At 46.6% G+C, this 15,622-nt stretch overlaps 1 protein-coding gene across 2 annotated transcripts in view; it reads right to left on the bottom strand.

Moving 5' to 3' along the window:
- Positions 1-15,622, bottom strand: part of MRPL2 (mitochondrial ribosomal protein L2) — a 223,333-nt gene that overhangs the window by 36,434 nt on the left and 171,277 nt on the right. For both annotated transcript variants that reach the window (XM_069608891.1, XM_069608892.1), the window contains one exon: positions 12,813-12,954. In XM_069608891.1, the coding sequence (XP_069464992.1) occupies positions 12,813-12,954 (142 nt within the window). The remainder of the gene's footprint in view (positions 1-12,812; positions 12,955-15,622) is intronic.

The raw sequence follows: 15,622 nt of genomic DNA, 5'->3' as shown, positions 1-15,622 counted from the left end.
TCAAAACTGAAAGACCAAATAAGGATAAACAGATGCTTTTACAGACTGAAAAAATGGGCACTTTTCCATGCCTTAATTGTACCAACTGCAACAATGTAATTAAGGGTAATACCATCTCTCACCCATCAACAGGCAAAAAGATAAAGATCAGAAGCTTCGCCACCTGTATAACAGCATGCGTCATATACGCTCTGAAATGCCCTTGTGGCAAATTATACATTGGACAGACTACGAGGTCTTTGAAAGAACGAATATCAGAGCACAAGTCCACCATCCGGTGCCAAAACCAGAAATCACCAGTAGCCAGACATTTTATGGAAGCAAAACATAACATCAGTCAATTAAGATTCCAGGTCGTTGAAGTTGTAAGTAAACCACAGCGAGGTGGCAACTACATAAGACTATTGGCACAAAGAGAAAAATATTGGATATACCTTTTAGACACCAAATACCCAAGGGGTCTCAACGAGGAAACATCCTTGAACTGCTTCATTTAGATACTTTTAACTTTTTAGATATTTCTGTCCTGTAGACCCTGCACTCTCTACCATGCACCAATAATTCACTATGCTTTTGGATATGGGAAGGCAGCAACGTCCCCACAACTGACTGTCTAGTGAATGGGATAATTAATATCACAAGGGCACCCCATTGAAATAACTAGACATTTGATAGATCAGCAGCACTAATCAAGTGGTCATAGCCATTGAAGAACAGTCTTCACGCCACGGTACATATTATGCATATTTTTATGCATTGTTGCATGCTAGGACTTAGTATTGTTAGTCCTAGTATATGATGGAATTTACAGCATTGTACATTTACCACTTGTAATATTGAACAAGTAAACAATGTGCATAACCAAGAATGTGAGGACATCTGGCACCATGTATCAGTTTGTCCAGCAAATTAGATAAAGGGATGTAAATGGACATATTGTGATGTTTGGATACACTCGAACGATACAGAAGTGTCATACGCATAAGTAGCACTACGTTTAGAAAATGTTCGGTAAAATAACTTTGTTTTTCGACCGCTGCTGTTATCATATTGTTCAAACCTATGCTACTCTTAATAGAATTTTGATTATGTTGTCAGAAGATGACTTGCAGAATTTTACACACGTAACCACCTTTACTAACAGGGTCCTTTTACATAGCTAAAGATGGCCGCCACATTTCTCGAACATCGGGTTAGTCCGTTGTTGATTTCTACCCCCAGAATCTAGCCCGCCAAATACTAGGCTGTTTGAACATGGTCCCTCGTTTCCATGGGCACCGTGCAAACAACGAGCAGAGAGAAGCACAACTGGATGTACATAGAGGCTGAACAGGTACGCGCTATGTATAGAATACTGTACACGTTTTTCACCGTGTGATCAATGATCCATATGATCTTGAACACTCACTAGCACCACACTGTCCTCCACAGAAAGCATTCATACTTACGAGCTCCCAGATCTAACTGCACCTGTTCTTCCTGCAACGTTAGATGCAACACAGAGGAATCCTGCACGTCCACCGTACATTGAACCCTGCCGCAACATACCCGCGTGCTCTACCGCACGAATTATAGCAGGTATATGGTCATTTCCTCACTAATGAATGCATTATTGTACTTGTGAATAGATATTTAGTCACACACAGTGACCCGTACATTAACATTGCTATCCACAGAGATTACCGGAAGTATTGAAGTACCTTTCTGTACCAAGAAAACACCTAAATCGAGGTCTTGGCACTGCAAGCATGTCCACTTGGACTGATTTTTCGCCATGGATGGCTTTTCTGCTACAACATTAAACCTCAATAGGTTAGTACTTTTTTATGTAAAATATCCTCTTTGTGAAAAAAACCCTTCTTTGGTGTGTAGTTTGTATTTACCATGCTTAACAGTAAACCTACACTGGTTGAATATGCCCTTAAAATCGAATATGTTTCATTTGTTGAATTGAATTTTAGAAGCTTTCATTATAGCTTCCATTTTTAGATTACTATTGATATTCTATTTGGTTTGATTCCCATTAGAGGTGCACAGGATTATACAAGACAGTGTTTTGAATTTTTTAAAAACATGGCCAGATAGTTACTCTGGTCAAACTAAATTGAATGTTTGCACTGTTTAACACACTACATGTAGATACTTAATTTGAATGAAGTAATGCTGCTTGTTGTTTATTTGGTTGACAAACTTACACATTTACCTTCTGTTGATTTTTTCCCTAAATGCATTTTGACTAGACAGTAGATCCACAGAGACTTCTGAAGAAGAGGTATCACCTCGAAACGCGTCAAGCCATTGAGAGTGGAATTTCCATCAACTTTTGATTATGTTGACATTATAATGTTGTTATGCAATTTCTCCTGTCTTCACTACATTTTTATGTATAAATAAATAGGTGCTCACTTCATCCCTGAACACCTAATATACAAATACCATTGTTCCTCTGTTTGATGTTATACATTTTGTCGAATCAATTCTCTAAAGAGTGCTTAAAAACGAATATTGCTAACTATATTCTTAAGAATCTACGCCCTTGTTGCGTAGTCCAAGAGTGTGCAGGGGACGGGAGGACTCCAACCTTGGGTCCTCTTCCCTTGCTCTTATTTGCTATAGGGTTTTTGTGCCAAAACCCTGTTTTCCTCCTCTGCACCTCATAAAAGTATCGACACCACTCCTTGTGGTTTTCAAAATAATATTTTCAAACATCTCCTCTATTTGGGTGTGCACTCACTCCACCACTAAACCCTGCACACCTCTCCATCACTTCCAGAATATATTGAAGATTTTCTTCCGGGTATTTCAAGTATGATAACATATCATCCGCATATAAGGATATTAGGTGCCGTTCCCCCCTACCTCAATACCTCAATACCTATCATATCAAATTGTTGCCTGAGGTATATTGCTAGGGGCTCCAGGGCTAGAATGTAAAGCATCGGGGACCAGGGGAACCCTTGCCTGGTGCCTCTACTAAGTTGCCATCTCTCGGATATCACTGATCCCGTTCGAACTCTGGCTAGCGGCTCACTGTATAGCATTTTTGCCCACCTGATGTAACCCTGCCCTTTGTAGGCTCATGTTTGAACTAAAACGTCCCATAACTATGTACATACCAAACTTCCCCCCTCCCTCCCCTCCCTCCACCCGTCCCTTCCCCAACAACACTCTCCCCAACTGTTGCCCAGCTCCATCCCTGGATCTCAGGCACCCCCACATCTAGCCCTGTCCAGCACAAGCCTATGCTCAGGGCTCAGTAGGGTGAAGTCGCCCTAATGGCCACTTAACTATTAATATTTCGGGGTGAGTTGCTTCCGTCCTGTTGCTCCTATTTTAGAATTTATTACGCTCTCATGTTAACGCTATGCAGCTTCCAATTGCATTTCACCCACTATATTTCAGTCCATGCCGATCACAAGGCCCGAATGCTACCCAGTGTTCAACCGGTTCTACTTTTCTGGTATAATCCTGATCACCTTCCCATCAACCCCCTTCTACTAAGTCTCGGGGATAAGTAAATGCGATCTTGTCGCTTCTATTTGTTTAAAGTTTCATCGCCCAATACTTCCATTTTCATTTTCATTTGCGTTTTAACACAATATATTCCAGTCCCATAGAGTCATATAGTTCAAGGGCTACGCCGCGTCTATCAATCAATTCAAGGCGCCGTACCAGGGTTCCCCAATCTCCCGCCCACTCAGGGTACATGATATAGTGTCTTCACTTTTCGTGTTCCTGGGACTCTTGTTCCTCGTTCTGCTCTGGGCAGCCTTGCAGGTCCAACCACGACGCCGCATCTTCTGGAGTATCAAAGAACAGCGCTTTGCCTTTATGCAGAACCTTCAACTTTGCTGGGTACAACAACATGTACCCGATATCCGCCGTGCGCAGTCTCCTCTTAACCGCAACATAACTATACCGCTGTCTTTGCACCAACATAGTGTAGTCGGGGTATGCCGTGACCCTGGAGGAGGCTCTTTCTATCGTCCCGCCTTGTGAAAATACTCCAGAATCTTTTCCCTATCTTTGTAGTTCAGGATTTTCGCAATTATCCTCCGCGGTGGAGCTCCAGGTCGTGGTTTTCTCATAAGGGCTCGATGTGCTCGCTCTACTGTGAACCCCTGCGAGAGTTTGTCAAATCCCACTTCTTGCAGGATCATGTTCTCCACGTAATCCGTGGGGTCCTGGCCTTCTTCTCCTTCTGGCAGGCCGACCACACGGATATTGTTCCGTCTTGCCCGTCCTTCCGCTTCCTCCACTCTATTTTCAAGGTTGGCCACCTGCTGTTTGAGCACATGAACTTCCCTCGCATTGTTCGTGCTTACTTCCGTGTTGGTTTTTACTGCGCTTTCCAATCCACTTGTTCTTTCTGCTAGCGCTCTGACATCCTGCCGCAGCAAGGTAACCTCCACTCCCACAGCATCTATTTTATTTTCTTGGGCCGTCCGCAGTTCTGCCATCGCCGTGCCCCACTTAGCACTCAAGTCCGTTATGGCGGCTAGAACTTGTTGGTTTTCCCCTGCAGGGGAGTCCTCTCCCGATGCCTCCCCCGTTGTTTGTGCTGGGGTTGAAAGGGCCCGCTGCGCCTTTGCAAAGGTGTCCATAGTGGATTGCTTACCCCTGGACTTCAGCCCTTTCACCGACATCCTGCAATTGCACTATGTCTTATATTAGCTCTCCTGTGTCACTCTAGCTTCCCCACTTCAGGTCAGCGTTTGGGTGTCCTCAATGAGCTACCTTGCTAGGCGGCACGCATGGTCGATCATGGAGTGGGCTGTGTCCTCCCACGTCTTCCCTTCAAGCAGTGTTTGCAGGATCCTGCTTCCGAGGGCCCGCGTTCACTGTCCACCAATTCTTTACTTCCTGGTGACGTTTCACCAGGGAGTCGCTTCATTTGAACAGGTCCCACCTTCCACCGAAGCTCACCTTGCTGCGTTCGTTTGTGATTAGTTGGTCAGCGAAACTCCTCATGTGTGCATTGTGCACCGTGTTCCTTATGGCTCTACTTCTCGGCAGCGGAGCCACTTCACAGACCAGTCGTCTGCATCAGTCATGAGCCTCCACAGAGGAGGGGGCAATTTACGGGGTCCCTGTTATGACGGGACAAGCTTTTACATGCTCCCTGCTCTGTTTATAAATTTCAAGCTGCACTTATTCCCACCTGTGACCCACACCAGGAAGCGCACCACATCCCGTTATTTCAGCACTTGTTATATGGATGCGTGGGCTCCCGTACCATACTTCTTCAGTGTCACCTTTGCTGATACTGGGAGGGCATCAGTTCGTTCATATAGCTCTTGTTTAAACCAGGGAATGTTCATGTGCTTTGTATTTGCTGTGCACCTTTCGTTATGTAGAACATTGTAGTACCCTCCGCTGCTTTTATGACCCAGGCCCAATAATGGCTCCAGCTATTTGCACCTCATTCTCTGGGCATCCACTTAGTGCCTCGCTTGTTTGTTTCAATGCTGTGTTTGCGATGCTATATTCGGGACGGGGTTTAGGCACCCATACGGCCACGAGCCCCAGGCCATTCAGCTCAAGTCACGTGGCGGATGCGTGGCCCTCCGTTTCCTTCTGCAGGGGGTCCATGGGGTCCACCGCCATACACCTCCTTGTGTGCTTCTAAGGGCACAGTTCGCCAGCTGATCTATTTAGACTCGTCGTCTCCTCATGCGCTCCTCGCGCTGTGTGGAGCCCGCCCGCGAGCGTCTGATTTCATTTGCATGGGGGCGGTGCGGCCACCATCTGGATCCACGGCCGTGGGCGCTCGCTACACAGTTACCGGATATTATTCGGGCCGTAATCCTCCTGAAGTCGGAGGTTTCGCGGAGCACCACCGTCACGGTGTCTGTCTCCTGGTCCTTCGCTATCTGATTTCCACCTATTATAGCAACGTAGGCAGTCCTTTATCTTTCGGGGCCCGGCCTCTGCTTTTATATCTAAGGCCGCCCCTGTCCTCCGCTCCCAGCGCTGTGCGCACTCGCTTGAGGGCACATCTGCATGTAAATATTGGGGCACTTCTTATCGCATCCATAGATTGCGACAAGCACTCGCAGTCAACGTGCCCCCTCCACTGTCCAAAGCCCTCAGCTGTGTTAGTCGGGTACCTTTGCTCGTTGCATCCACCCGGTTTCAGTAATGTTGCACCTGATCAGCTGTGCCAGTTGTTCGTAACTACAGTCTTCTACCGAGCAGAGCTTCGTCTCACAGGGGTGCGCCTCTCAGAATCCCTTTGTTCTCTGCCGCCGCCATTTTGGCGTCCTCACTCGCGGCCAGCTCCTCGATACAATGTTGCAACGGGACTTTTCCTCAGCTCCGAACGTGCAGTCTGCTTGCTCGTGCTCTGCTCCTTACCTTCACACGCCTTTATATGTATTTCAAGCAGCTGTAGATGAACAGAAAAACGTGTGTTATGTCGGATCAATTTGCCGGATCTCGGAGCACACAGGAATCACTGCCTACTCCATGGCTGCCAAGCCACGCCCCAGCAGTTTGAATGGTTGTGCACCAAGTAATATCTTTAGTGCAATTCTGCAACTGGGGCGCAGGAGAGTCCAATTCTCTTAATATGTTGAAGAGCTCTCTGGCAGATGATTTTGCATTGTTAATCCGGGCATTATACATGGAACTTTTTTGCTTCAATTATGGCCCGTTTATAGTCTTTTGCTAACATACTGAAGTGTGTTTTATTGGAGGCTGTAGGGTCATTCCTCCATGCTAATTCGGCGGAACGTTTATTTGTGCAAAGTATTTAGAGGGCTGACGTGAAGCATGTATTAAGATGGACTAGCTGTTTGTGTTCCCAAGGGGACTATAGTATCCAAGGCCTGTAGTAGGGATAGATTGTAGGTCTCAACCAGTAAGTTTAGATTACATGCCATAGGTTGAGGGTCGGTGATGGCAGTTAATAGAGGCAGGATACGTGATGTTCCTAGAATGTTTTGTGCAAAATGCACGGGGGAGGCTGGAGGGCCTGTGGATGATTTGCAATGGAGATGCTGAAGGAGATGACGTTGTGATCTGACATGGGCCATTTTGCATTAGAGGCGATAGTGATGTTACAATTATATTCAACTACCCAATCTAGAATTCCGCCTTTATTGTGGGTAGGGCTCAAGATGCATTGGGTGAAACCTATGGCCTCGATGGAGTTTACTAAAGCCAGAGCATTAGAGTCGGTGCTATCATTGTAGCCTAAGTCACATTGGTTGTGATGAAACTGAGGATGTTGTCTGTTCTCCTCTAGGGGAGACCTTTCCCAGGGGGTCAGGGAGGTACATCCACAGTGCACAGTGGGAGGATCTCGTGATAAGCCCCTTATTGGAATAGAGACGATCATCTTCAAGAGACGCGGTATAACCCCTTGAAATTCCTTCAACGCCATTTCAGGAATTAAATTCCCCTCCCATCTGCCCTGATAGGACCGATATGTTTTATTGCGAGACCAATCCAACTAGTTCATTCATGCAGATTAAAAAGCTAACCAGTATTGACATTGACTTGTTACATCTGAAACCATGTACTGAGACGAGGAAGAGGACTGAGGATGAAGATCACTCGGGTAAACTGCAGTGAGCAGTCTAGTCCTTTAACAAATCTTATTGGCTCAGAAGAACTCCCTTTCCCCACGCGAGAGTTTAAATCTAGCACAGCAGAGAGCCAAAAAAGAATCCCTCCGGTAGGGGAAACATGTCAGCTGGAAAGCAGCGTACAGAAACGAGAGACCGACAGGCAGACGAGGCACTGATTGCCGGGAAAGAGAGAAAATGAACGTATCAGGTAGCCAGGTTACACTGAGGCTCACCTACAGACTAGACACATGGGCGTCTTACCGTGTCACTGGAGCTTCGAGACAGGGTTCCGTCGTCAAGAAGGCGCAAACCAAAATCAAAAAAGGCAAGTGGGCTGATGGGGATTGACATGTAAGGCGGGTGAAGTACAGAAAGGACCGAATGAGGGACAGAAAGTATTGTGGACAAACACTTAAAGGAATATGAGGAAGGCAGATAACCCAGTCATAAATAAGTGCAATGCAAGTGAATATATGACAAGTGAAAACTTAGCTTGGCAGGAGAGTGAACTTGGCTATTACAGATAACAATTACAAGTCTGGGACCTGCACCCATATAAATTAGAAAGTATGAGGGAAACATCTGTGTGAAAGCACAGATGGGAAACAAGGAACATTACGTTTGGCAGGAGAGTAAACCTAACGAACCAAAGGTTCCATTGCGAGGACCGGTACCCAAAGGATTGCCCAAAAATAAAAGGGTCTGGCACCCTAATCAGAAATGACAAAGGCTGGAGCCCTATACAAGAAACAAAGACAATATATGAGATAAGCTGGTCTTGGCAGGAGAATATATCAAGGCCTCTCAAGATCACCCTTGCACCATTTTGTTAGTTTGTAGTGTGAGGGACAGATATAGGTTTTGGGGATGCGACTGGGACAGACTTTATACTTTTGGACATCCTGACTGTTTTCACTAGTTCTAAGATGGAAGCCACCCTTGTGTCTGAGCCTTACGTCTGGTACCTCACATGGTACATGTGAAATTAATGGCACATGCAGGAGGCTTTTTGCATGTAACCAGATTTCTGTCAATTATGCAAGGAAACCCACCCTGCATGGTCATAATGGAGGACACGCATGCACCCTTAAGCATTTCCTGACCAAGATCTTTTTCTGGGCCAGCTGGGAACCCGCAGGATGGGACTAGAGTGAAAGGGTGTCTGGACCATTAATGGGGAATACACAACCCAAGCCAGAGCCTGGGATGAGACACACATTCTGACTGTGGCAGCCCAGGTCTTGGTTGGGTGCCAACATGTTTGTAAGGAGGCATCTCTAGGACTGGACAACGAGTTTACTCCTAAACTCTGAATATCCCACCAAGAGAGAGAGGGTCTTCACCACTACTTTTTCTCAGAGCTGGGATAATTCCCAGAAACACAAATATGATGACTCAACTGAAGGAGGATCAAACAGAAGCTCTGCAGCTCATTCAAGAGCCTTTGAGACAGCAAAGCTCTGCTGGTTGTTACCGAAATGTCTGAATCAGACTAGGACCCTATGGCGATGCCTTGTTCTCTTGAGTGGGTGTGACCAGCAGAGCCTGCCTGGAAGCCAATACATTCAAGGGAGGTTATTGAGACAAGTGGACAAATGAAAGGACAGACTTAGCATTCTAAAGTTACTATGCAGCAGATTACAAACTTATCAAGAACAATCTACAAAAAATACTGGTACATGGAAAATGTCCATCTAGTGACCTGCTGCCGTTGCTGGAATACCACTGCACCCCCACCCCCCCAACCCCCACAGAAGCAATTGTTTAGCTTGAAAGGAACCAGTCTCAAACGCTCCTCGACTTTTCTTCTTCGTTCATCTGACTTTCCTTTGGTGGCTCTGCAGCTTCCCACAGCATCTGGGGTGCTCATCCTTTCTGGAGCTAACATTTTAATCCTAGCAACATGAGCCAGTTGACCTCTGGCAAAGACACTTCCACACAGCAACAAAAGAACAAAATGTTTTAACCACTAGGTTCCTATATTGTACATTGAGCCACATGTAGACACTAGCACAACTGCTGCATCGGGACCCCATTCAACTAGCAGTGAGATGTACTCCCAGTGAGGAAAATCAATTGCAATTGAGAGGAAAAGGGCCCGGAGAAATTAATAGACGCAACAAGACACACACTTGGTTCCAACTGGACCACATTTCTAGGGTCACATCCTTGTGACCCTACAGACCTCAAAAACTGCTTGGTTGGCCTCAACAGGGGCTTTTTAAAGAATACATACCACCTAAGTGTCCATAAGAAGTTCTTACTTGCAACAGTAATGGAAGCATATGTAGAACTTTAACTTTGTGCGCACATATTATTTGACAATGCCTTGTTACACTGCAGTTCTATAGAATAGCTTGTTATACTACATTATTATAACAACACATCCCCCTGTAGAAGTGTTCCTTGGCTATTAGGCCACAGCTCTCTTCTGTGGCCTGAGAACACTATCATTATCGCAAGCTTGCTTAGATCAGGGTGGTGACCAAGGGGCTTACACAAGCCTCAGGAAATATAGTGGTTTAGAACACTATATAGGAGTTATTGGGGTGTGTAATGCAGCAACAAAGGAGAGAATGCACTATGGAGATCCAAGGGCTTGGATGTTAGATGCCGTGAATACAAAGGCTCTGTAAGGATGCAGAATGAGGACACTGACACAGAGGGGTCATAGTGTTTGCTATAAACCTTTATTCAAAGATACAAAGGAAAAGAAACCCCTATCTTGCCCCAACTCTAAGAGGGGACTCCCTGCCTCAACTGAAATAACTAACTAACTAAATCAAAGGAAATGCCTTCTGGGTACAGAGGGGCTATTCTCCTTGCCCTGGACAAAAGCCAGTTCTTGTCTTAATGGGATTTTCAAAATATGGTTTCAGCCAGTCCATGGTTGTTGGGGGAATTGTCTCACTCCAGTAACTGGGGTAACTGTGGGAAGAGGCTTGAGGGTCCTGGGGTTGGTGAAAATACTGTGTTCTCCCAATGTGGTCATTTCCGAACTCAAAGTGGGTTTCCCCTATGTGGGAAACCTGAGGGTACCCTCACTCCTACTCCCCTTGGTTCCTCTTCTGTGGTGGCCAGGGAAAGGTCCTTGATTTCGGATCCTGACTCTGGGAGTGGAGAAGCGAGGGAGGATCACCTGGGTGGAGGGTCCTTGTGGATTGGGAGTGGGGTACTCGCAGGTGAGACATGGAATCCCCCTTTCGCTATTGAAGTGGCCCTTTTAGGCTACTGTACATTTTCCCACGCTTTACCTATGACAGTACTGGGACGAGGAAGATGCATGCAAAGTAAGGTGAAGGCCAGTGATGTCCATTTAACTATGGAACTATGGTCAGGCAAGTCCAATTGGAAGCTTACACCTGTAACCTGTCAAGTGGCTTCAGGTGTAGAAATGGAGGCCAAAGGAGCAACAAAGAGAGCAACAGGGAGGCCTGTGTGGAAGAGACTAGCAGGGGGCCATTTCATGAAGAGGCAGCCGTGGTGGGACCTTGGAGGAAACCAGGACGTCGGCAGAACTCTCAGAAGACCTGTGGAGCCCAGAGCGAGGTGGGCGTTAGACTGCCACCGGTGGGGGGGCCTCATGGTCGGGAGAAAGCAGCTGGAGCTGCAGGAAAAGGAAAAGGAAAAAGAAAGGACGTGGTCCAGGTAATAGGAGCGGAGCTGCCGGCATGTGCTGAGAAGCAGCAGAGCAGGCGGAGAGGAATGCCAAGGACTATTGAGTGCAGGGGAATAGCATTCAAGGCCAGGGCACTCCTAGGGGCTACGTGTGAGTAACAAAGTACCGTATGAAGCAACATTTAATACTGTACTGAATGAAACCTGAAGCAAAACTAAATCATGCACATTGAATACAGAGATGAGTGAAAATGTGTAGGCAAAGTTGTTCGCAGATGTAAATCAAGAGGGAACGTACCCATTTGAAAACAACCTATGAAAAAAAGCTTAAGTGTGAAAGAGTGCAACAGATGGGAAATTAATAAGACAACCACAAAGTGAACTATATGAATGGAGAAAGTGTGGCGACGCCAAAGATTAGCATAGGACGCGCAACACCTTATGACAAAGTCAAGAGGCTGATCAGGAAAAGCCATGAGTGTGTGAAGCTGCACAGAACACCAAGAAGCCGACTAAGAGAAGCTAAGTGAATGTGAATTGGGACACAGGGCAAATGCAGAAGAACCTGTGTGGGCACAAGAGCTTAGGGTTTCTGGTTGCGTGACCTGTGATGGGTGGACCACGTGGTCCGACAACTGCGCCTAAACCAGGGAGCCCTAAATTGTGAAAACCAAAGACATTGTGAAACACACCAAAAAGGAGCACTGTAAGTGAGCTGTTGATGCAATCCAGAAGGAAGGTCAAGTTTACCTGGAGCTGTGTTGAACTTTGAAAACCGGCGACAAGTACAAGTTGCTACGTTGAAGTCTTGGGGAAGGGAACCCTGAGACTTGATGAGTTACAGAGGCTGTCTTGACGACGGAGCTTCAAGACCCTTTTGTTTTTTAACTGTGTTGCCTTGAACTTGGGTAAGGGAACCCTGATGATTGTGTGGAACTGCATTGCTTTGAACTTGAGAAAGGTAATCTTGAGACGTTTGTGGAACTTACTTGAACTTGGGGAAGGGGAACTGAAAAGGAAGCAAAGAACTGGAAAAATTACAGAACTTTATTTTAATAACCATTTCCTTTGTTATTGACATCCCTACGCATTGTTTAGCTTTAGTTATGAGGGCAAGGATAGGTTTTGGACAAAGACAGACTTTATAGTTGAACATTTTGACTCAGACATTCCGTTGTTTCGTTCAGGTAGGGAATCCTGCCTTAGCATAGGGCAAGTTAGACCTTCTACCATACTGACATTTGAGTTAATAAATCATTTCTGACTTTCAATCTGTTGACTGCGTCTTGCTTCACGATACCTTCACACCTCCCATGAGATCCACCCGCAGAGTAGCACCCACAGGGGGACTATCGGTTTGCTGCCTCACCACCCTGGGATTTGTTACAGCTCCTTCCAACAACAGAGTTTAAGAACAAGCAGCGGTAAAGGTGCAAGAGGCCATGTAAAAATCTCTGCACCTCCACAGTGGAGCTGGAGAAGCTGTGTAAACAAAATTCCGAAAACCACAATGATGTTGGAGAACCTGAAGCGGGGCAGGAGGAGAGGACTCCTCGACAGAGCGTGAGAAAGATACAAGAACCAGCATTGCAGTGAGAACTGCTGGATACAAGGACTCACCGGCAGGGGTCATAGCGTACTAGTACCACCTTCTCCCGAAACGGGATATTCTCCTTCCCGGGTTCATAGTTCAGCCGTTGGAAGTCAATCATACGGTAGCGTTGCCTGTGTCCACCACCAATGCCATGGACACGTATCCTACCTACAGAAGGGAAAGAAGGTTTAACGGCTGAGCAGCAGAATTTTGGTGCACATAGAACTGATATGAAAAGCGATAAATACACAACAAAGGACAAAGTTAAAACATTTGTCCAAGCACTAGAACCAGAGTACAACTCTACTTCATTCTTATTTATTATGAAATATAACCATAAATTTACACCAGGTTTAACTGCTATGTTAAATGCATTGTATAACTTATTGGAAAATAATGGTAATTGCCAATCAACATCAGTCTGCTATGAGACATTCCAAGCAACAAATGAAACAACTGCTGATCACCTGTGAAGCCCTACCAAAAGGACCAAAACGACATGAGCTTTAAGAAGATATGCCCACACTGAACAGAACCATCATTTGGTTAATAGGAAAATTCCACACAACTGACCCACACACAAATACAAAGACTATGGGCTAGCCACACTACACATAAACACACCAAGAAGCAATTTAATGTTCACACCCTTCCATCTCTCTGAGATCCTGGAAACACAACTCGAGGGAACCCCAGACACTGTAAGGAACCTGAGGGCATCCTCCCATCTACTCCCCATGGATGTTCCTCTTGGGTGGCCAGGGAAAGGCCATCGCTTTTGAATCCCTCTGACTCTATCCTAACTAACCTCCACCTCCCTATCACTAACACCCTGGACATCCTTGCCTCTACCATGAGGATTTACATGAAGCCTGCTACCAAATGCAACTCTTGGTATTACTCGGACTAAGCTGCTTTGAAACAAAAGTGCAAAGTGGCAGAACGGAAGTGGCAGACGTCAAGCTCATCCCCTGACAAACTGGTCTGCCGCCTACGCCAAAGGCAATACCGTCCTTCCATCTGCTCCAAAAAAAAGAGCTCATGTCCAAGTTGCATCTCTGGAGAAACAAACACGGCTGAACTCTAAAATCTGCAAGGAACTTGCCAATCCCACTCCCAGGCCTTATGCTCTGCATTGGCCTCACACTTTTCCTCCATAACTCTTGAAAGCTGGTCTCCTCTGTCATCTTCTCCCTCTTCCCACACCCCTCCTCCTTCCACCTCTTCGGACTCTCCTCTCCCCCCACCATACTCTCCTCCCTCTCTCCCATTGCACCACTTGCCCCCGCCCCCATGGGATCCCCCCAGTATGGCACCTCTTCTCTACCCTCTCCCCCTTATCTCCTCAAACACTTGCACAGTAGGATTGTCAGAAGGCCAATATAGCCGCCGATTTTCTTGTTGCTGTTTATCTTATGATATCCCATGCTCCCCCTCCTTCTTGTCTTGTGGCGCCTGGAAACACATGTGTATAGGCGCCATCGAAATGTCCAATAAAATAAAAAGAAATGAAATAAAATAAACAATGCTTGTCTCACACAGGTGAGACATGGTATCCCCCGTTTCCTCTCGCTCTCTCTCTCATTAATGCATATACCTTAATGCACACTTCTAGTCAGTTTCACCACTGTGATACTGAGGCGAGGAAGGGGTCTATGAAGGTTCAGGCATGCCCGATTAATTGGTGTAATGAGGGTCAGGTAAACTACTTGCACCTGAAACCTATTAGAAGGCTACAGGCGCTTAAAAGGAGACCCAAGCAGCAGAGCAGGGAGAACCTGCCTGGAGAGAAAGTGGCAGCCGTGTGGCGAGGAGAAGGCTGGAGCAAGACTGGCAGAGAGGACGCTGTATGTTGCCAGGGAAAGAGAGAGGTGCCACAAACCGAGCAGGCCGCAAGAGGACCAAGGCCCCAACAATTGCCTGTGCCACATGTTCCCAGCTGGAGCTGGGGATCACGGACAACTCATGACTGACGCGGGACACTGCACAAAGGTTTTCCGACAGTGAGCTCCCGATGCATATCCGGGAGTAGAGAGAAGGACAGAGAACTGCAGAGGACGGCACAAAGGCGCTGTGCAAGGCAGAGCAGCCCCAATGAGCGCGAGACAGGGAATACTCATACCAGGGTGCTCTGGGGCAAATATAGGACATTTAATGTTTGCGAACAAGCAAAAAAGCTTATGAGAAGTAATAAAGAATTGTGAATAAGTTGCTAAGAGTTTTGGGAAATACAATGAAGGGATCAAGGGTGCAGGGTGTTCGCTCCTGCACTTGGCCAAGGAGAGCCACCATCCTCTGCAGTGCTGGAGCGCTTGGCCACGGCCCCTCCTCATATCTTCTGCTCCAGTCCCTGCCAAAGCTGAAGCCATGAAAGAGGGGTGTACGGTCAAGAGATTTCTATGAGCCCAAGCACTGTATTGTTCCTGAGGACCACCACGAGTAGTGCAACACGAGGTTGAGCGGAATGGACTGGGTTGTGGCCTGAAGTGGGTGACTGATTACTCCCCAATTCCTGTGTGTGGTGTGATAAACCCGAGGGTATTCTCCCTGTAAGACCTTGAGAAACCCTTATTCAGGTGGCCAGGGCACAGCCATCACTGTTAGATCCTGGGGTAGGACCAGTGGGGGGAGGGTCACTTGGGCAGGGGAATCTGAGGTTATGCTCAAGGGAGTACACCAGATGAGACGCAGTATAGTGCCAGAGAAGAGGGGCAAGATATCTGAGGCTTTCATGGGATATCTTGCATCTGCCACCCTTCCTTCCATTAGATCTCGGCGGCCCAGATGCAAAAACCCCTCCATAGGTTAATCAATCCTCTAAAGTCCCAAACCCAGT

This window comes from Ambystoma mexicanum, chromosome 4q, assembly GCF_040938575.1.
Source record: "Ambystoma mexicanum isolate Mex_15411 chromosome 4q, UKY_AmexF1_1, whole genome shotgun sequence".
Classification (NCBI taxonomy): Eukaryota; Metazoa; Chordata; class Amphibia; order Caudata; family Ambystomatidae; genus Ambystoma; species Ambystoma mexicanum.
This window is presented reverse-complemented; position numbering and strand designations above follow the sequence as displayed.